Below are 20,504 nucleotides of genomic sequence, written 5' to 3'. Positions count from 1 at the left end.
CCTGGTATGTCCCCTACCTCTGCTTTCTGATGTTACTTTGTGGTGTTTCAGATACCACTTGGGAAAAACCCAAGCCTGCTAAGGGACAAGAGCAGCTCCGCAGGCATCATGATGTTTCATGGGGTAGGAGGATGATTAATGGTGCAGGATCTCATGCTCCATCTGGCCCCACCAGTCAATCTGCAATGTCACTCTTCTTTCCAATCCTTAGGGTAGGCCAGCAGGAACTCAGCTGTCTCCACTCAGGCAAAGGTCTTGTTTCTTTGCACCGAACGCAGTGGGGGGAGATCAGCAAGGATGTGCAAGCATAGGTGTGTCAGGGTAGAAGCCAGCTGCTCTCAACACCAGGTTTTACACAGGCTGGGAATTGCCCGTTTCAATGCAGCTCTTTACAATGCTGGATGGAGCATGGGGATGAGATGTCGTATCTACAACCAGGAGCATGTAACTGTAAACCTTTTTCAAGTCTCTTCTTGCTTTTTTTTCAGGTCCCTCTCCATAAAGAACCCAGGTTTGCCACATGCCTTGTTGTGCCCCTGCTAAGCAGATGCTCTGCTGGACCAACCCCATGCGTCACAGCTGCTCTGATCCAGCTCTTGGCCCATGCCCAGCCCAGCCAGGGACTGCTAAGGTGAAGCCACAGAGGAGCTGACAAAGAAAATGCCCATCCAGGTACCTGCCTCCTCTTCAAAGACAGGCTTGGTAGTGGACAAGCCTTGCTGAGAACCTCCTCTCCACCAAGTTTACTGTGAGAGCAAACCCACCTTTTTTTGAAGAGGAGGAAAATGGCTTGAAAGGCCACTGTGGGTTTGGGAGCTCCAAGGACCACTCTGGACCCCATCTGATTGGTCCGAGCGGCTGATCAGCTTCGTTCCAGCAGCTCCCCAGTTTAGCTCTCCTCCCAAAATAATACTGCATGGCAGCTGACCTAAAAGACTAATTCTCACCCCAAGTTCTGTTAACAGACAAAATAATCATGATTCTTTTTTTTAATTTTACAGCACAGATACATCATTTTACAGTGTAAAAAAAAAAAAGAAAAGGACTTAACAAAAGCCTCTCGAAAGAGAAAATCCATTACATACATGGCAAGAGATGGAACACTCCTCTGTCTCTCTGAGACAAGCCCTCTGGCTCATTTGGTGCCGGCGCTGGCCGTATGCAGGGCTGTGTGCCCGGGGCTGGAGGCAGGAGCCGGGCCATGGGCAGCGGGCTGGCGTGGAGCCGCCTCACTGTGCGGGCACGGGCAGGCGGGGCAGCGGAGCGGGTGCCTGCTGGCTGCGCTCTGCGGACATGTGCTCCAGGCGCTCCGTGTAGAACCCGTTGAAGTCCAACCTGAGAGACAAAAACCCCAGATGTTTTGTCAGCCTGCGGGGCTCAGCACCACCCAGGAGCGGTATGCAACAAGGACCGCTGCCAAGGCCCCCGGGAGCTCAGTGCCGCATGACCACAGCTCATTGGGACACTCAATGGCAGCAAGAGCATCCCAAAATGGATAAACTCAGAAAGTCTGGCAAATTTTAGGACAAAGTTGCTTGAAATGAGGGGTATGAAGCAAAGCGAGTCTCGCTGCAGAAACTCCCAGAGGATGCTTACGCAGCACAGGGGTCTGCCCTCTCCCTGCCCACTCCTGTCCTCTTACCCAACTGTGGCCCCAGAGGACAAACCTCTCCTGGGGCATTCCCTGAACCCTGGGACTGCCATCCCTGCAGGGGCCTGCCCCAGCCTGGGCAGACCCAGCGGCTCACTCAGGGAGACAGGGACGGCTGCACTGTGCCACGGGCACTGTTGGTAACCCCTCTTCTGTGCTTGTCCTCTGACCCCAGGCTCAACTTCATCCATTCTTTACACGTGTGTAAAACAGGTCAGGAAGGACCAATAGCTAACAGCTTCTTCTCTGGAGCCACAGCCTGACCATACAATTGTGAAGACGCAGGGACCAGGTGCCAGGGCTCCTCAAACTCCACACCTTCACAGCCACTCCTTAATACCAGGGCTCACAACCACTCAACTCCAATATTAATTCCCACAAGAAATCCACTCTATTATCCACCATAATTGCCACAAAATACCGTGGTTTCCATTACCACCTCTTTGATAACAAAAACATGCTTCAAATGACTTCATAACTCAAGAAGAAAACTGCCTGGAAGGTGCTCGGCCAAAATTGCAAGCATTGCTGATAAATGACACCTCTCCAAAGCAGGTGACATCAGCAACATCAGCATCCTGTCTCCTTGATCCTCCAGACTGGTGCCACAAAACACCCAGATTCATGCCCACTGTGACTTTCCTTAGGCAGATCTCTGCACTACAAAGCTAAGACATGTGCAGCTCTTAAAAACACCCTCCATGGAACACTAAGCAATGGTCAAGCTAAGCCTGTGATTCACACAAAACCTACTCTCCTCTTTTCTCAAATTACGTTGCTCCAGCACTAAAGGAATGGGCACAATATTTGATTTTCATATTGCTTAAGAACCTTACACAAACAGCAACAATTGTTCCTTGACCTTTTTTGGTGGCTGCAGAAATCAGCCTTGACAGATGGAATTTATCTGTTGCTCTCTCCTGGCTGAAAAGCTTACATCTCTGCTGTCCTTTAAGTGCCACACAAAGGAAACCTGACACTGAGGCTGGCATATTTACCAAACTTGTAGTCAAATATAAGGCCAAGACTCATTTACATCCTTATTTTAAGGATCTGCTCCATTGCTAAAGTTGCTTGATTCCAAATGAACTGCAGATCTTGATTTGCTCTTTCAGCTATGTTTGTAGGGCTAAATGATCTTTGATAACTATCTCTGAAGAACTTGCGTGGTGCTTCCTGAAACTCTGCTTACATTTCAGTTTCTTGTTCTGTGGCTGAAAGTTTTATTCACCAGGGTTTGCATCACTTCATATGTCCTGCCAGTCCTTCTCAAAGCTCAGTCACTGCTGATTCCTCCAGACTGGGAAAGGAAGGATATTTGATGAATGATAACAGCACTTCACGGGTAAGACTTCTAAGTATTTGGAATTAAGCAATCCTTCTGACAAAGTCCTTCATGCTGTAACTCTTCTCCTTTTCATCACTGTGGAGTGATTCCAGAGATCTTCTGCAGTTGTCTGCCCTCAGTCAGCATGGCTATGATGGAACTGAGGCACCTGCACAAGACTCAGCACAGTGAGAGTCTGCACTTTCCAATTCCTCCCGTCTGAAGGAGAACCTCTGCACTACTGCCTTCTGCTGTTAGGTGCCACAAACACGACCATTATGCCTCAGTTACTCAGTACTGTAAACTGAATAAATATGAACCAGGATGAAATACACAAAAGTCCAGTACCAGAATCACGAATAAAAGGGATATTTTGTTATCTGTCTTTCATGTTGACTATCGCCTTGAAGAGCAGTCATGGAGAAAGGTTATCATTTGTAACAGAAGACACGTATGTCTTAAAAACTCTGCCGTCTCTCTGGCAAGTAAGTTATTTCAGATGGCAACTGTCTCCACTCTAGTTCTTGGGTTCCTATTGCCACAGAGTTCGGGACTCAATCCAAGAATCACTACAGACTGAATGAGAGCTAAATGCCACATATGGGAATTCATCATGGGACTTCCACTCTTTAAAACTGAGCAGCCTACAGAAATGGAAAGGCATGTTCTGTGGCATGGAGTGTTAACATGCAGTATGTCAGCCAAGGAAACGGGGAAATCTGGTTTGTCAGTAAAGGCCCAGCTATATTCAGCATCTTGATGAAGACTCACATGGTCCCAGACAGTCCTGATAGCATAAAGACCCAGTATTTCCTCTACAGCCCTTGAGCTTAACTGGTACAGCGCCTGACTCACTGAACTTCTATCTTCCAAAGCAGGAAGCACTCGCTGTAAAACCCAACCTCTCCATATTTGAAAGAACTGGTTTCAGAACTTCTGCAGCTCAGGAGTCACCTCCTGACACAGCTAACATCATGTGCAGTCTGTGAAACATAAAGGCATCTGGTGAAGAACAGCTGCTGGCCATGGTTCCATGGACCCACAGCTGAACAGCCAGTCTCCATGGCGCAGCATCAGCTTGTCCCACCATCTTGGCAGGTGCATAAAGTTGACACAAGAATGAGGAGGCAATTATAAAAGGGGTGAACTGCTGATGCTAAGCATAGAAGCAGTGCTGGGAGGAGGACAACACCTGAGCTACTGCCAGAAAAGGTTTTACACCAGTGTCTGCAATCCCACACAATACAGAGTCACAGAAGGCTGCAGGACTTCTGTTGTAAGTAAGCTGAGAACCAGCTCCAGCCTTGGACTGAGGTGGGTGATCCTACCAATGGGATGACCTCCATACATTCCTTAAAAGACCGTAGGGTCAGGATGCCCTTCTGTTAAAAGTGAGGGCAGCTTGGTCTTCAACACTGTGTTGGCCATGTCCTGTGCCACCCACAATGACGTCCAAGTGGCTGGATTGTCAGCTAGTGCCATTAAGATCTGCTAGATGTAGCATTACAGAAAAGTCCATCTGTTAGAAGTTGTACTAGTAATGACAAAAACGTAAGCACTCGATAAAGAACGAGGCATAGCTGGAGCTCTGAGGAGGATCAAATGTTCTAGCCCAGATAACTCAACTGCTTGTGGTCTGAATCCCTGAATCCAGCCTGACTCTGGATGCTACTGTGTCATGGTTTAGCAAGGAGCAGCTTTTGCCTGGTAACAGGGGGAGCGGGTTGCAGTGAAGACCCCGTAAAGAGTTTTTGGAGTCTCCCCCGGCTTCTGGGTTCAGAGCCACCTCCGGCCCGGCTGGGCCAATCTGGTGCCTCTGCCATCACTATTTAGGGATGGGAATTTGAAGTGCTGGCAGGAGGTGTGAGAGTGATACAAGATGGAGGTGACCACATGGACCCCACAGTCAGAGAAGAAGGAAGGAAGAAGGAGCACCAGATCAGAGACCCCTCTGCAACCCATGGTGAGAATGCAGCTGTACCCCTGCAACCCATGCAGGGCCATGGCAGGACTGAGAGCCACCAACAGCTCCTAAAACCTAGACCTCCTGACCTGTCTCTCCTTGCAAAGTATCTTGTGTACCTGACTTTTAGGTATTAGTGGAGAAATTTTGACTTCTAAGAAGCTAGTAAGTATGGGTGAGGCCACAATAAACACATATTAAGGGATGATTATTTAAATAAATACAAGCTATGACTTAAAATAGTCACTTATGGCCAATCCCCTGCATGGTTTTCTCATCTTTGAATACTTGCACTGTATTCAGGAATCAGCTTATTCACTGTCTACACTGTGAGATAATCTCCAAGAAAACTAACACGTGCATTACACTTACAACATTAATAGACAACTTTCAGAATGTGTTGGGTTTTTTTTAAAGCCTCAAGTTGAAATGCAACAAAATTATTTCTTGAGATGTCAGTGTTTTCATTGATGGGGCAGACACACAGAGTTACAAACAGCAATTACTCCTCCTGAGCTGAATTTGAGAACCTCAAGAGAAGAAGTTATGGAGAGAAAACTACTGGCTTACCTGTAGATGATGTTGAGCATGCTGTGCTCACAGTCATTGGTGCTGTAAACACTCAGTTTGTCCAACAGGTCTAGTAGATGCATTGAGAAATTGCTATCAAATTTGTTGATGGTTGCTTCAAAGCCAGATGTCAGGTGGAGGTTGTCAGCATGCTCTGCTAAAAGCTGTCAAGACAAAGGCACAGTGGCCCCATGTGTTTGCCAATTCACACTTGCCAAAGAAAGGCAATTATTCTTTCGTTATTTCCTAATGTGCTACAAAGTACTGCACAAAACCTAACAGTCGCTCAGCCACTAAAAGAAATGTTTTGAAATAGTTCAAAAGTTCTTGGGAATGAAAAACCTTGCTATGCCTCTCTGGAAGAACCCAGGCACAAATCCCAGTTGAGCTATCCTCAAACATATGCTGTTGTTATTTATTTTGAAGCAGGAGGAAACACCAGTAAGTAGGAAGCAAGTGCTGTCTAGGACAGGTTGTGACTTCTGAAGTCCTCTGATTGCCCTGCCATGTGTCAGACCCTGCCGCTTTGTGCCAGAGAGGGACAGGAGGCAGCCTGCTAACTGCAGAGTCTGGCAAAAAAACCCTCAGCACCTGCACATCCAGCTGCAGAAACAAGTGGACAAGAGAAATACTCCAGATATGGAAGGGACTGGCTGCAAAGAGTCACACCTGACAATTTATTGGCTCATCCATCACAAAATGCTAGTTCTGGAAACAGGAGAGTTCTTGAGTTGCAGAAAGCTTGTATGCAGGTACCCACTGCACAGCTGAAAACATAAGAACCTAAAAACATGCACAGGGACTGTGGTGGAAGATGGGGTCTTCAAAGTAGACTTTGAGAACATCATCATTGCTCCACACTGCCCTCAAAAAAGCACACAATTTTGCAAGGATTCTGCTTTTGAGGCCAGAAGTGCTCTAGAAACTAGGAAGGTCTATGTGCAAGAGGTAGGACAGCCATCCTGATCAGACTGCAATCACAGCAGCATTCACAGAATGGGCCCAGCTGTCCATCCAGCATCTCACCTTGTTAGTCAGCTTCTTCTTTGCAGTCTCTTCAGCACGCTCATCCTCTGTTGGTGGGCCCAGCATTGTGCCATGCTCTAAGGTGAGGCGCTCCATCTCATTATCCAGCTTCATGCTCTGAGTGAACCTCTTTGAAGGGCAAAGGGTTGGGGAAATGGTTAGATCCCATTTTTCAAATACAGTAAAGCATGAGACTGAGTCAGTTCTGCTAACCCTGAACTCACATGAAAGCTAACTTTGAGATCATATTTAGGATGTTAAGGCACAAAGCTTCTTAAGCCTAAAGAAAGGTGGGTTTTTTTAAAGCTCTCCAAGACCATGGCTAGTGAGCCCATGGATAGTGTTCTCCATGGGTCTAATCACCAGCCTTTGCCTGACCATTCAAAGAGCATGCTAAAATCTACAGAGGCCCATGACTCACAACTCAAATTCTACTGCAGGACTGGCTGAAAAGAGGTAATTCTGTTCATACAAATCTGATCCTAACACTGAAAGTGCATAGAGAATTTTGTGGAGGGAGAAGCCACAGAAACCATCTGAAAAAGGGATGAGGGTCTGAGCAGTCAAGCTCTAAAGCCTCTGGTGGGAGGAATGAACGGAGGCTGTCCAGACACACTGAGGACGGGAAGGGTCAGTTGAAAAGGGGACTGTCCCAGCTGGCTAGCGCCCAGAGCAGCTGGCAGTGGCACGGTCCACATGGGGAGGCTGTGTATACCTGCATGCAGTTTGTGAACATGACACAGACAGACATCAGCTTGGAGAAGATCTTCAGCAGCTCTGGGTTGGTTAGCATGCAGTCCTTCAAGCAGTTATCCAGGAAGCTCGTGTGGTGGCTCAAGACATCATCAATATTAGATGCCTGTGGCAGGATAGGACAATAATGAAAAACCAAACCCGGACTGCTGTGCTGCACCAGACCAAGGCTTTAACCCCGCATCCTGCCCCTGACAGTGACCTCTTAGACATGCTCTAGGGCACACTGAGATACTTCTCAGGTCCCTTCAGCTTTGATAAACATCCTGAGATGGAGACTGTATTTTCATTACTGCATTCACAGTCCTTCACAGGCTTTTCACCTTTGATTTGTCACATCACCTTCTCATACAATTATACTTTCTTTAATCATTCAAACCCCCAGGAAAGGAGGCTCAGGACAGAGTTATCTGCTTTATCAACATGCACTTCCTTTGCTTTTAAATCTGTTTGTCATGCCCACTCCCACCTTCACAATCACAATGAAGTCAGCAACAGTAAGTGGAAAACAGGAAAGCCAAAGAACCTGAAATGTTGGCAAGTTTAGGAGGCTTAAGACATACATTCAGAAACACGTTCTAGGAGCACCATAAAGAACTGTGCCATGCAGCATTGCAAGGATTCTGTAAGATTTTTGTCCAGCTCTGCTACTTCAATGGGCTGTTTCAGTCTCAAGATTTAAATGGTAGATTAAAACCCTCCTCTCTCTCTGTACAATTATGGGATGGGCTGAAGCTCAGGAAAGAACCATAGGACTAAAATTGCCAAGTTATCCATACTGCTTGTCATGGTTTAGCAAGGAGCAGCTTTTGTTCGTAACAGGGGGAGCGGGTTGCAGTGAAGACCCAATAAAGAGTTTTTGGACTCTTCCCCCGGCTCCTGGGTTCACATCCACCTCCGGCCCGGCTGGGCCAATCTGGCACCTCTGCCATCACTATTTAGGGACGGGAATTTGAAGTGCTGGCAGGAGGTGTGAGAGTGATACAAGATGGAGGCAACCACGTGGACCCCAGAGTCAGAGAAGGAGGAAGGAAGGAGGAGCACCAGAACAGAGACCTTTCTGCAAGCCGTGGTGAGAACGCAGCTGTACCCCTGCAACCCATGCAGGGCCATGGCAGGGCTGAGTGCACCCAGACAGGCAAGGGACTGTGTGAGGAGGCGGCCATGGCACAGGCCGTGCTGGAGCCTGCACGCCACAGAGCAGCCCCACACGAGAGGCAGAGAGGAGCTGCAGCCTTTGGGATAAATGCACGTCAGAGCAGCCCGTGCAGGGCTGCCGTGTGTGTGAGGTACCCACGGACTTACAGGGAGAACTGGTGCAGAGCCCACCTGCCCTGAGGAGAGACAAATGGCAGAAGCCATCAGGAATAGACTGACTGAAAACCCCATTCCCTGCCCCTCTGGGCCATTCAGGGGGAGGAGGTAAAAACACTGGGATCAGGGCTCTGAGCCCAGGAAGAGGGGAGGTGTGGTACGAAGGTGTTCTTAAAGGGCTGGTCAGACTCTTCATTGTTGTACCACTCTGTGTTGTTTTATTTTGGTTATGTTTGGGGTTTATGGTTATGCTTTAGTTGATGTTGCATTAAATTATTTTCTGTTTTCTTCCCCAAGCCCAGTAGCCTGGTCTGTTTTGTCCTGGACCTTTAAGTGGCAATTAAGCTCTCCCTGCCCTTTGGCAATTCTCAGGTCTTTGATACTTGAGGCTAATCGTGGTCCTTTTTTCCCTGATAGGCCTAAAATCATGACACTGCTCCACCAGGATGGATGCCAAACTGCTCCCTCTAAACCTTTTAAACAACTAGTACAAAACAAAGATAAATGCCACTCTCTAATTCTACCTGTATTGATGAAGACCATGTTGTGAAGATTAACATACTAGTTATACCTTAACTTCAAGTGGAAACACACAAGATAAGTTGGACAGAAAACCCAGCATAAGGCAGCACACAAAATCTGTGGGGAACATCCTTTCCTCTCCTAAACTACAAATGAAAGGAAAAAACTTCCTCAGCCTGTAGGCTACAGAGGTTAAAAGAGCCATTTCTAAAATCAAGGAAGATTTTAGCCCATAGCTGAGGATATGTCACCCTAGTGAGCAGCTCTTTCAATGGACTGCCTAAGAAACTGGCTGCTGAAACAGTTTCTTTGTTGAGAGATTCGACGCACGGGTGCCCACAGGACAATGCCCAGAGGCAGATGTTTCCTGCCCTGGCACTGAATGAAGAAACTATGGGCTGGGCCTAGGGTGACGGCAAGAAAGACACCATGTACCTGCAGCATTGCTGTAGCATTCACAAGATCCCCCAGTCCTAAGGCATTATCCTTCATTTATGTAATGAACTTCAGTAGCTCTATGCCCTAAAATCATAGAATCTAGAAGCCTAGATCTTTAAAATAGGTAGAAAAGGAAGAGAGAGAAGGGTTTGTTCTAGACAGACTGAGAATAGTCCTTGCTCTGTTGATGATAGATTTTTTTCTCTGTTGTTAAGGATGGACACCACAAATTTCACGTGAATGAAATCAGATATGAGAAGACCTTTAGGGGCTTCTTGAACAGCCTGTTCTGAAACGTAAGCTCCTAATGACTTCTCATGCTTTGTTTAAAACAGGCAGGTGGGACATTAGGTAAAAACATATTCCTCTGAGGTAATGAAGGCATCTCACATGCCTATCAGAAGATCAAAACTAATTCTTGCTGTTTTTGCTAGGCTGAAGAGTTAACCGTTGGAAAACTCGTTGACTTGGATTAGTGAACCAGAATATTCTGTAACACATCAGACATAAATGCCTCATCAGGCATAAAAAAAGTCAGAAATGAGCTTAGCGTCTCCCAAATACCACCAGAGTGGAAAAGTCCTCCAGACTTGCCCACCTGCAGTGGAATTGCCACCTCAATAAGGAAAGCCATTTTTTTAACAGATAGTCCTAATATGCCAGTCTTTGGCAGCTCCACAGAAGAAAGCAGAGACTTGGCTTTTTGGAGCTCTGTAAGACAGTTGAGGGATCAACTGAAGATGTCCAGACAGGTTTATGATCTTTGCAACATGCATCCTTCTTCCTTTTCCATAGTTTTCTTTCTTCTGTGTACAATGACATTCAGCACCACCCCACCTTTACCTACCAGGTGCTGAGGATGAGCTAGGCACAGACGGGAGAGTGCAGCAGAGGAAGGTGATAATGAAGCAGTGTGATAAGGACAACAGTTTCAGACATTTATGTGCCTCCAACAAAACACTTAAGAGACACCTGCAGTAACTGAAATTAGGTATTGTTTCCATGTATCAAATTTCTTAAGGCTTCTGTTCCAACTTCTCTCAAGCGCACACACTCACCAGCTTCAGGTTTTTCTCAAGAATGTGCCATGTTGGCTCCATCACTTCAAACATCATGTAATACTGGATATTCTGTACAAAATTCAGCATCCGCTGCCGCAGTGTGAAAGCACCAGCAAACCTAGGGCAAAAATCACACCCACACAACTTACAGTTAGCAAATGCCATGGAGAACTATCACCAGGCTTGCACAGTCAAGCAGAGCTAGCTATTTCTGCCCTAGCAAATTCACTGCTGCAGTGTGAGAGGGATTATACAGTTAATGGAAGCCATCTCTGATTATACATATCCAAATGGCCTTCCCTCAATTACTAATGTCAGAGTTTAGAACCTGTTGTGGACTGGGCCATTACTTTGAATATTTCCTTATATTCAACTAAATTTTTAATATTAAAGCAATTTTACCGGTCTAACTCTCAACATTTAACAAGGGAAATTATTTGTGTTACACATTTAAAAATACCCTATTCCTTGTATCAGCATGTTCAGGAATTCAAATATTTAATCAAATCAGCTACTACCTAAGGTATTTAATCTTATTTCACCTTGAAAATAGAATGGTGGGATTATTTAGAGGCTCTCCAGGGACGGTGATTCCCCAGGCAACCTGTGCTAGCATTTAACAATCCTCTCAGCAAAAAAGATCTTCCTAAATCTCCCCTGGTCCAACTTGAGGCCACTTCCTTTTGTCTTGTCACTTGTTACTTGAGAGAAAAGACCAACCCCCACCTTACTACAACCACCTTTCAGGTAGTTGTAGAGAGTGATCATGTCTCCTCTGAGCCTCCTCTTCTCCAGACTAAACACTTCCAGGTCCCTCATCTACTCCTCATCAGACTTGTTCTGCAGACCTCTCAGAAGCCCTTTTGCCCATCTCTGGAAATGATCCAGCACCTCAATATCCTTTTTGTAGTGAGGGGCTGAACACAGTATTCAAGGTGCAACCCCATCAGTGCCAAGTACAGGAAGACAATCACTGTCCTGGCCCTGCTGGTCACATTATTTCTGATACAAGCCAGGATGCCATTGGCCTTCTTGGCCACCTGTGCACACTGCTGGCTCATGTTCAGCCAGCTGTCGATTAACACCCCCAGAGCCTTTTCCTCTGGGCAGCTTTCCAGCCACTCTGCCCCAAGCCTGTAGCGTTGCATGAGGTTGTTGTGGCAGAAATGCAGAAGCCAGCACTTGGCCTTGTTGAACCTCATACAAGCAGCCTTGGCCCCTTGTTCCAGCTTGTCCACGTCCCTCTGAAGAGCCTTCCTGCCCTCAGGCAGGTCTACACCACCACCCAGCTTGGTGTCATCAGCAAACCTACTGAGGGTGCATTTGATCCTCTCATCCAGGTTATTGATAAAGATATTAAACAGAATAGGTCCCAACAGTGAGCCCTGGAGAACATCAAGATGGACTCATCTGGACATGTTCCTATGTGACCTGATCTAGGTGGACCTGCTTTTGCAGGGGTATGGACTAGATGATCTCTAAAGGTTCCTTCCAACCCCTACCATTCTATGATTCTATATGCACAGTTGTCCTCTGCTGTAACTGTTCAGCACATAATGAACTAACTCTAAAGACTATTCCTTTTCCCTCATGCCAATAAAGTGGAACAAGCCAAGCAGCACAAACATTATCGAGCAGACACCCTACTGAAATCTAAATTGTTATGTTTTAATATCTTCCTATCTGTAAGAAATTTGTAAGCCTCTTTTTCATGTCAAATGAAATGTAAAAATCATCTGATCCAAGTCACAACACATCTTACTATCAAGAAGGAAAACCAAGACTTCACATCTGATCCAGCAGACAAAGAGGCCATACCACTTAGCTGAATGCAGGGAGAATTGCTTGGCTGTCTTGTTGCTGATCCAAACATTGCACAACTGTCTTTCCACGTGTTTGCAATAGAACATGTGTCTGAAAAGCATCTGGTATCTTGTCAGTGCTTTCCTGGAAGAAAAGGATAAATCCAACCAGATTAAGTCCTGTTCTGGCTGACAGACTAAGCTGTGTATACTGAGGCTGCTCAAAGGCAAAGAGACTTTACACAGTATGTTCCTTACACCTTCAGATGCACACAGATCCGCACTGGAACAATTCAAACCAAAGGAGAAGAAAAATCACATTTGTAACCAACCCAAAGAATTTCTCTCCAAGTGTTCCCTCCTTTGTATTTCCTGCTAGCAGATACATCACCAGCCTCCTTCCTCAATTCCCTCAAGCTTCTTGCAGAAAGGTCACTCACGTAGATGCTGGGATGGAGGGCTGAAAGCCTGAGGTAATGTACACACTGCACTAAGACTGCTACAATCTCCAAATCAATTCACCAGGACTCTCCAAAAAAGATAAGAAAAAACCATAACCAAGCTACAGTATTACCCCACCAGCAATGCACTGTCAGATGGGGATGCTTATTTGTAGCTTCAGGGACTGCATTCAGGTCTGCAGACACTTCAGTGTAAGTGTCTACAGAGCTCCAGTCGATACAGTTTGTGAAGCCCTACCAAATAGTGATTTCATTTTCATGGCTACCATCAGAGCTAATATACTCAATCTGAAAGATAAAATTTCAGAAGCATCATGCCATTACAAAAGTCCCACTCTGTCAACTGATTTTTTAAAAGGGAAATTAAGGGACAAATGAATTGTTCCCGTTTAACAACTGAACATGTGTCATGCTGTTCACGTACACTACTTGTCCCATTTGCCCTGATTCACAGCAGCAGGCCTGCCAGCATTTCTTCAGGAAAACAGGAGACAAATCCCTGCAGAAAAATGAACCACTCAGTCCCTCATAACTCAATGATATAAAAAATAACTTGCTATATCAATTCTAGCAACAGCCTGTCTCCTCCTAGTTTGCAACCAGAGACATCAGAAAGTACATTTTTTTCTGCTCCTTATGTTTAGGAAATGTTTGATTCTTGCATGGAAACACTCTCATAAGAGATCATATTCTCAGGGGAGATACTTCAGAAAGCCATGGAAAAATGAAAACTGAGTGACCAGTCACATGTTAAACCAAGGACAGGGCTGAGAAAGCATCTTTTCATCTATGTCTTCCCAACATTTAAAACAAAATCTTGCCATTCCAAGTATGCCTTAGACTCGGTCTTGTAAGGCTCTACTGAAGACACAATCCATATTCCACAGCCCAAAAGTGGAGCAAGCAGGGCTCAACTACCCTAAAGACTTCCGTACTAGTCAGCAACTTGTAACATCACTTTAAAGATACAGGCTTTCAGTATTGAGCTGTAAGTAAATGTGCTTTAACCTCATGTCAAAGCTTCTGCCTTTTTTCCTTCGGTGGATTAATACTTTACCTGTTTATAATAAGGGACAGAGGCCACTTAACGATATAGTCAAAGGAAAATGCTTCCAGACCACTGAGAGTGAGCTCTGTGGGATCCGCACTGATAATGGCCTTCTCCTGTTTCGTTTCTATGGCCAATACTCTCAGGAGCTGTGTAATGAGGTCATGGGGCATCAAGTCAATCTAAAAAGTAAGAGTAGGGAAAAAATGAGGCCACAGGATACTCTCAACTACTGCATGGCAACAGATGTGTGACAGACAAGCAAATTATGACAGTGCCTCTCAAGTCACCAGACCAGCCAGGAAGCAAAGGCGAGTGGTATGATCTTGACAGTGCAGAAGCAGACAACCGAGCTCCAGTGCTGTATTGTTTCACAACAGCACACAACATACTGTTACACTGAACACTCGCCCTTGCCCTCAGCCTCTGAAGGTCTATTCAGATCTCACACTCCCAGACACAGCCTCTGTGCTGCTTCATATCTGTACAATACACAACCATTTAAAAAGAACCTCTAATTGGGTATTTTCTTATACTTCGAAGCTGAGAATAAGCGTGAGACACACACTACTGCTTCCACCTTATCCTGAGGCCACTCAAAAGCACCTTCTCCATGTTCAGATACCAGCAAGAAAACACAGCCTTTTGTCCAGAGAGGGTGTTTTCAGTTGCTGATTTGGGTAAAAGAGGACTTAACAGAGTAAATCTACAAAAGGATAGCCATCAATTCTTTTTCACTTCATTATACATTCTGTATGTTCTTACAGGCAAGCAGATCTTCCTAAATAAAGGCATGCCTTCTGCTTAAATTCAATTACCTTTTGCTAACAAGCACTCTTACCTTTAGATCATCCTTGAAAGGATCTGTGTTGGCTGTGCTCATTCGCAGGGCTAATTCAAGCAGAGCCTCTAGCCTCGTAGTTATGATGTCATCTACAGGCTTCTTAAGTTCCTCTTCTGTGAGATCCATGAAGTGAACAAAAAAGTCCCCTTGATCCATCAGGAAATAGTGTTTTATAGATCTGCTCAAGAAAATTGAGGGAATATTGATTATATTTTTTTACAGCATAAATTAATCCATATTAAATCTAAAGGAACAAAACCAATTAATTCAGCCAGCCTATTGGGTTTGATCACAAAATGTTCCTCTTTGTACACTACACACAGCCATAAATAACCCATTTAGAGATGAGTCTTTTATGCATGTCTCCTCCCTTCCACCTCAGTTAGGATGCTTTTGTGCAGTCAGATCAAGGCTGCTGCTGGTTTTTTTCCCTTGATAAATGCACCCTGGGAAACACCCATATATGCACTGCATTGCTGACTGAAGCCTCATAGTGGTATCCTGAACAACAGCCTAACCTCCTCAGTGTGCAGATCTAGCCAAGACACAGTTGCCAGTTCAGAGGAGAATCTTGGACTCCTTTGAATGAACAAGTATCTGTGGTGATTTTTTAAGTATTCCAGGTAATTGCATTGACTTATGCTATAGTAGGATGCATAAACTTTCATTTTCACTTGGCACCAGGGACAGTTAACTGCAGTGGGCCAGGAGCTTGAAAATAGCTCAGAGGAAAGTTTGAAGATTAACTTAGTGCCTGGTCAAAGGTCACACATCATAACTGCAGTTTTCAGAGTAAAAATAGGACTAGCTCAGCCTTAACACAAGGTGGTTGCAGGCTCTGGATCACTGTCAATTTGGGATGGTGCTCAGCCCTTCTGTTTCCCTGTCATTGCTCTCTCGAAGCAAGAAAACAACCCCAGTCATGAGGAAGTTGTGACAGCATCAGTGGTTAATCAAGGACACAGCTGGTAAGGGAGCAAAATACTTATTGCTGACACACCCTGGTGCACAAACTCAAATGAAAACCTGACCTAACAGTGACAACAATCCCACTTCAAGAGAGAGGCTGAACTAGTCACCTGCCAAGGTTCTTGATCTCTTCCAACCAACCGTTCTGGGATAGTGAAGAGAAAGAATCAGTACTCCTGCTTAACTGAGAAGTTATCTGTCATGGTTGATCACAATCATCCCACTTCAGCCCCTAAAGTGCACACACATGTGCTGGAAGCTCAGTAGCTTTTGTTCTCAACATGCCTCTGCACTTGCACTCCAGCAATAACCTACACAGAGGGCAGCTGCAGACAGATCTAGCAGAGAGCCCGTTTCAAAGATAAGGAGGTCACATCCATCAATTCCAGATGGAGAGGCTGAGCAACACCTTAATCTGAAACTACATCGTGACAGAGCAGCCCAACAGAGGACATGTGCCACCTGAGCTTTTCAAGCCAACACGTTTTGAACAGTCCTATTAAGCAAAGAAGTTTTGGACAGATGAGTGTCATTAGCAAGGCTAGGAAAAACTCCCTTAACTAACTAAAGTTTCAGACAGCTCTTAAAACTTTTCATGAAACAAGGCATGTTCTTTAGTGGTTTTCACAGGGCAGGAAGGCATGTATCAGTTTCAAGGGAGTGAACCATGATCCTTCAGGTCTTCTCACAACTTTTCTCAGCTGCAGCTAAAGTTCCCACGTTTGATGCAGATGCTTTTTTTGCAGCTACAACTTTGCAGACCTAGTAAAAAGCAGCCCCAAAGCAATGACATCTAGCCTGCTAGGCACATGCACTACAGTTGTTATTATTGTTATTACAGTTGTTATTAGATCCTAATCTCCATCTTCTTGTGCAAGTCACTTGGCAAGTTTGTCCCATGAAGCCCAGAGCACTTTATTTCACAGCGTTACTGTTTTGAAGCAGAACCTCTGGTAGCAGATCTCAGCCCAATTACAAATCATCTTGCAGCTAGATATTATGTGCAATTTCTTATCTATATGTAGCTGTCTTGTTTTTCTGGATAGTTAAAAATCCTGGATTCTGAAGATATTAATAAACTAAAAACTTGATTCACACAAGAAAGCTGGAGTTTGCATACTATAATGTACTTGTATTTGCTGTCAGCTGAGTGCACTACATGAATCAAAATACAGGTTACCAAAATGAAGTTTAAAAAAGGACAATAAGAAAACTCCTGTACTGGCACTTGGGACTAATACATTTAGTCTGTTCCAACTACCTATATTTGCATGAACAACCACCATGACATATATTTGGTGAGATGTTTCATATCAAACTATTTCTTATTCACATTAAACTCTTCTTGACCATACTGCATGGTATTAGGAAACTCCTGTGTGGCAGTGACATGCATCCATGGGATAAGTCATGAGAGAGGTGAGGGATGTCCATACCTGATGGCAGGTCTTGGGACAGGGTTAGACAAAGCCACAGCTGCCCTGACCTAGTTTTGGCAACAATCTTCCAAGGAAGTTGGACAGAGACCCCAGACATCCTTCTCATTTAACATTTCTATGATCTTACATGTGTCTTTTTTTTTTATTCAGGAAAAAAAAATTCAGGTCAACTTTCTAATGGACATAGAGAGAATATATTCATAATATCCCAAAAGAAGAGACCTAGCTTCAAAAACTTCTGTTCATGATCAGAGCTAATCTATTTAACATGTATTTAGTTAAATAAATCAAACCTTAGGTGAGCCACCAGCTCTTTCTCCTCCATTAGGAAGTCCAGAAGAACTTTGCTAGCATAGTTATATGCTTTTTCTATTTGTTCCACATAGGCTCGCTCTTTCAAAGTATAAATGACCTCTTTAGCAACAGGGCAGGTAACATCACGTCCACATTCACGTACAACATTTAAATATTTCCCTAGAAGCAAAATGAAAGACCCATATTTACACCTACTGTACATCCATATGCAAACTTTCAGACCACTGCCTTCGAGAGGAAGATATGCTGTGAAATGTTTACATGAAGCTCTACTGAAAACTGGAAAGGACTTAAACACCTCTCAAAAGAGACGATACTAAATTTAAAATTAGACACCTCCAATCACATTTCAGGAGATACTGAGAAATGGGTTTGTTTCCCAGTGGTGACAAACACCTCCACAGATAGACAAAGATTTTGAAGATATGGTGCTACACTTCAGAAGTAGCTTTTGGAGGGCTTTGTACTTATGAAAGAGAGCAACGGTAGCCATCAAGTTGCAGGCTTCATTTAAACACCCAAATTAAAACTCAGCATGTTGAAACGTCAGTTGTCTCGCTCCATCTATCTACTAGAAAGCTGTACCCATGAAACAGAGCAGTAAGACAGACAGCTCCTTTTGCTGCTGGACTCTTTCCTACATGATGGAGTTTTTTTAAGTTTTAAGCTGATTCTTCTCTGAGAAGTTCAGCTGGACAACCCCATAAACTGGCAATGCACAATGACATTTACTTTAGCTTTACACAGAGTGGCAATACTTGTCTCAAGAGTCCTTTTACATCAGATGTGTATCTTTACCTACCTGTGCTTAGTATTTTGTCAGCCATTTTCTGCAAGAATGAGGGAATCTGTTGCTGAACAACAGTGTATCTTTGATCCCAATACTTGTCATTATAGTCCTCCTGAATCTTCTCCTTCTGCAGCTCATGTTCCTCCACCATAAACTCACTGAACAGTTAAAGCAGATGTTTAGAAGCATGAAGTGGTACAATAGAGGATTATATTTTTTGACCTGTAAACTGGTAATACATTCCAATCAAGAACTTAAATTAGTCTGTATTTGTCTGTAAGAGGAGAGGGATTATGCAGAGTGTTTCTGCTAATCTGCAATCAATTATGACCAAAACAGAATATTACAGAGTTTGCAAACCAAATCTAAACATTATTCAGTTGTCAGTGTGGAGGTGAAGAAGCTGGCCTTTGTCTGCATTCTCACCATCAGGAAGGCATTAATTTTAGCTGTTTCAACTTGAGTATCATCACTGTTAGAATTCTGAAAGTGTGGGAAACAGAGATGCTGCATAAACTTTTAAACACAGTAAAATGCTTCAACTGATTCCACAAAAGCCAATAAACTTCAGAATGTCATTAGCTCATCAGATTAGCATATTAGTGGACCACCTTTAACATAAATTCACTGAGTTATCACACTTATGCCCCATGAGAAGAGAGTTCATTCCTGTTCTTAAGAGGATGAGGATATAAGAATATTTAAAGGACAGGCATTGTGAGGTGGAATTTGAGTAGGCTGCATATTTGGGCCACTGTGCTATTGACTTTTGCATATAATTTCCCTGAATTTGAGAAAATAAACCAAAAGAGAGTATCTCTGACTGTATAACCATTGAATCAAATAAGAAACCTAAGTTAAACATGCTTCAGCAGTTCCCGTTCCTTGCAATGCTGCCTTGCCTATCAGCTGCTGTCAGGTTAGCCCCTAGGCTATGCAGACTCTACAGAGCACAGGGATGGGTGCACTAAAAAAGTAGAAGCCAAAACCAAAACAGCATTTCTTAATTTATACATTTGATTTTCATTCTTTAACTGTTCTTTACCTGTATGGATCATTTATGATGCCTCTATAGATCCACTTTTCCAGAATTTCAAAATAAGGCACACTGGCTGCCTTGGTTAAATACAGGCACAGCTCCTGGGCCTGGCTGTCCCCCGTATAATTGAAAGTCTTGTCATGGAGTAAGCTCAGTGTTGATCCTCCCATACACTCACCTTTATCCACAGAAGTAGCTAAAATTTAAAAATATAGATATAAGACACAGAATAATTGCACAAGCTATGCTGCTAAACATAATGAAGTTAGCAGTTCATTAGCTGACTACGCTGAGTCACGTATCTTTGTATCGGCTGTAGACCTCTGCTGTGAAGATGCAAGGCCATTCCACCACACAAACATCCCAAAATGTCCTGAAATGAAAACTCAAATGATCCACAACTTAAAAAAGCAATAATCAAACCCAGTCCTCCAGGAATGGAGAACTGAAGTCAGGTAGACGCAAGGTACATGATGGCTTAAGAGTCCAAAACACTAAGAGGACCAAGTACAGAGATCTACTTTCCAGGTGGTAATGGAAGAAACACACACTTGGTGACTTGCTTGAGAAACCTCTGGTCTCAAAAGCACTTCTGTTCTCACCTGTAATGGTGAAGCAGCCATGCATTTAGATCAAAAACCATTATTCCGGTAGGTTGATGGTGAAAACTGTACTTTCATCTGTCTCTATGTCCCCTTCATAGGGACAGGTGAACACAATACTGCCATGACTGCCAGATCAGAGTCAATTTTAGTGTAGTTAGCTACCTGCTTTGTCCCAAAAACATGAGTTTTAGGACAAGGGAATACTGAAAAGGATCATCTAATTCTAGATTGTAAATATAACACATTTTTGCATCCAGATAAATTCTCTGCGCTGAGTAGAAAGAAATGTAGAAATACTCTCAGGCCAAGGAGTTTAACCAAAATTATTGAGATAATGGCATCTGTGACCAATCATCCTGATGCAACAACACAAGCTGGGACCACCTGGCTGAGGGGCAGCACTGCAGAGAACAATCAGGGGGGCTTGGTGGATAAGAGGCTCATTTGGGTGGGCAGCATGTCCCTGCAGACATGAATGCCCACTGCACCCAAGACCATACTACCAGTGATTATTCCCCTCTGACCAGCACAGGTAAGGCCACAGCTGCAGCATTGCATTCAGTTTGA

At 44.3% G+C, this 20,504-nt stretch overlaps 1 protein-coding gene across 4 annotated transcripts in view; it reads right to left on the bottom strand.

Annotated features, from left to right (window-relative positions):
* Nucleotides 1-953: 953 nt before the first annotated feature.
* Nucleotides 954-20,504, bottom strand: part of TUBGCP2 (tubulin gamma complex component 2) — a 35,046-nt gene continuing 15,495 nt past the window's right edge. For 3 of the 4 annotated variants that reach the window (XM_062001918.1, XM_062001919.1, XM_062001917.1), the window contains exons 8-18: nucleotides 19,339-19,528; nucleotides 18,306-18,451; nucleotides 17,482-17,662; nucleotides 14,778-14,958; nucleotides 13,946-14,118; nucleotides 12,444-12,572; nucleotides 10,623-10,743; nucleotides 7,253-7,396; nucleotides 6,538-6,666; nucleotides 5,512-5,675; nucleotides 954-1,335 (exon numbers count right to left, since the gene is read on the bottom strand). In XM_062001918.1, the coding sequence (XP_061857902.1) occupies nucleotides 1,230-1,335; nucleotides 5,512-5,675; nucleotides 6,538-6,666; nucleotides 7,253-7,396; nucleotides 10,623-10,743; nucleotides 12,444-12,572; nucleotides 13,946-14,118; nucleotides 14,778-14,958; nucleotides 17,482-17,662; nucleotides 18,306-18,451; nucleotides 19,339-19,528 (1,664 nt within the window). In that variant the 3' untranslated portion in view covers nucleotides 954-1,229. Of the gene's footprint in view, nucleotides 1,336-3,167; nucleotides 3,283-5,511; nucleotides 5,676-6,537; nucleotides 6,667-7,252; nucleotides 7,397-10,622; nucleotides 10,744-12,443; nucleotides 12,573-13,945; nucleotides 14,119-14,777; nucleotides 14,959-17,481; nucleotides 17,663-18,305; nucleotides 18,452-19,338; nucleotides 19,529-20,504 lie in introns of those variants that run through there. The other variant, XM_062001920.1, reaches the window with a different exon arrangement.

This window comes from Colius striatus, chromosome 8, assembly GCF_028858725.1.
Source record: "Colius striatus isolate bColStr4 chromosome 8, bColStr4.1.hap1, whole genome shotgun sequence".
Lineage (NCBI taxonomy): Eukaryota > Metazoa > Chordata > Aves > Coliiformes > Coliidae > Colius > Colius striatus.
This window is presented reverse-complemented; position numbering and strand designations above follow the sequence as displayed.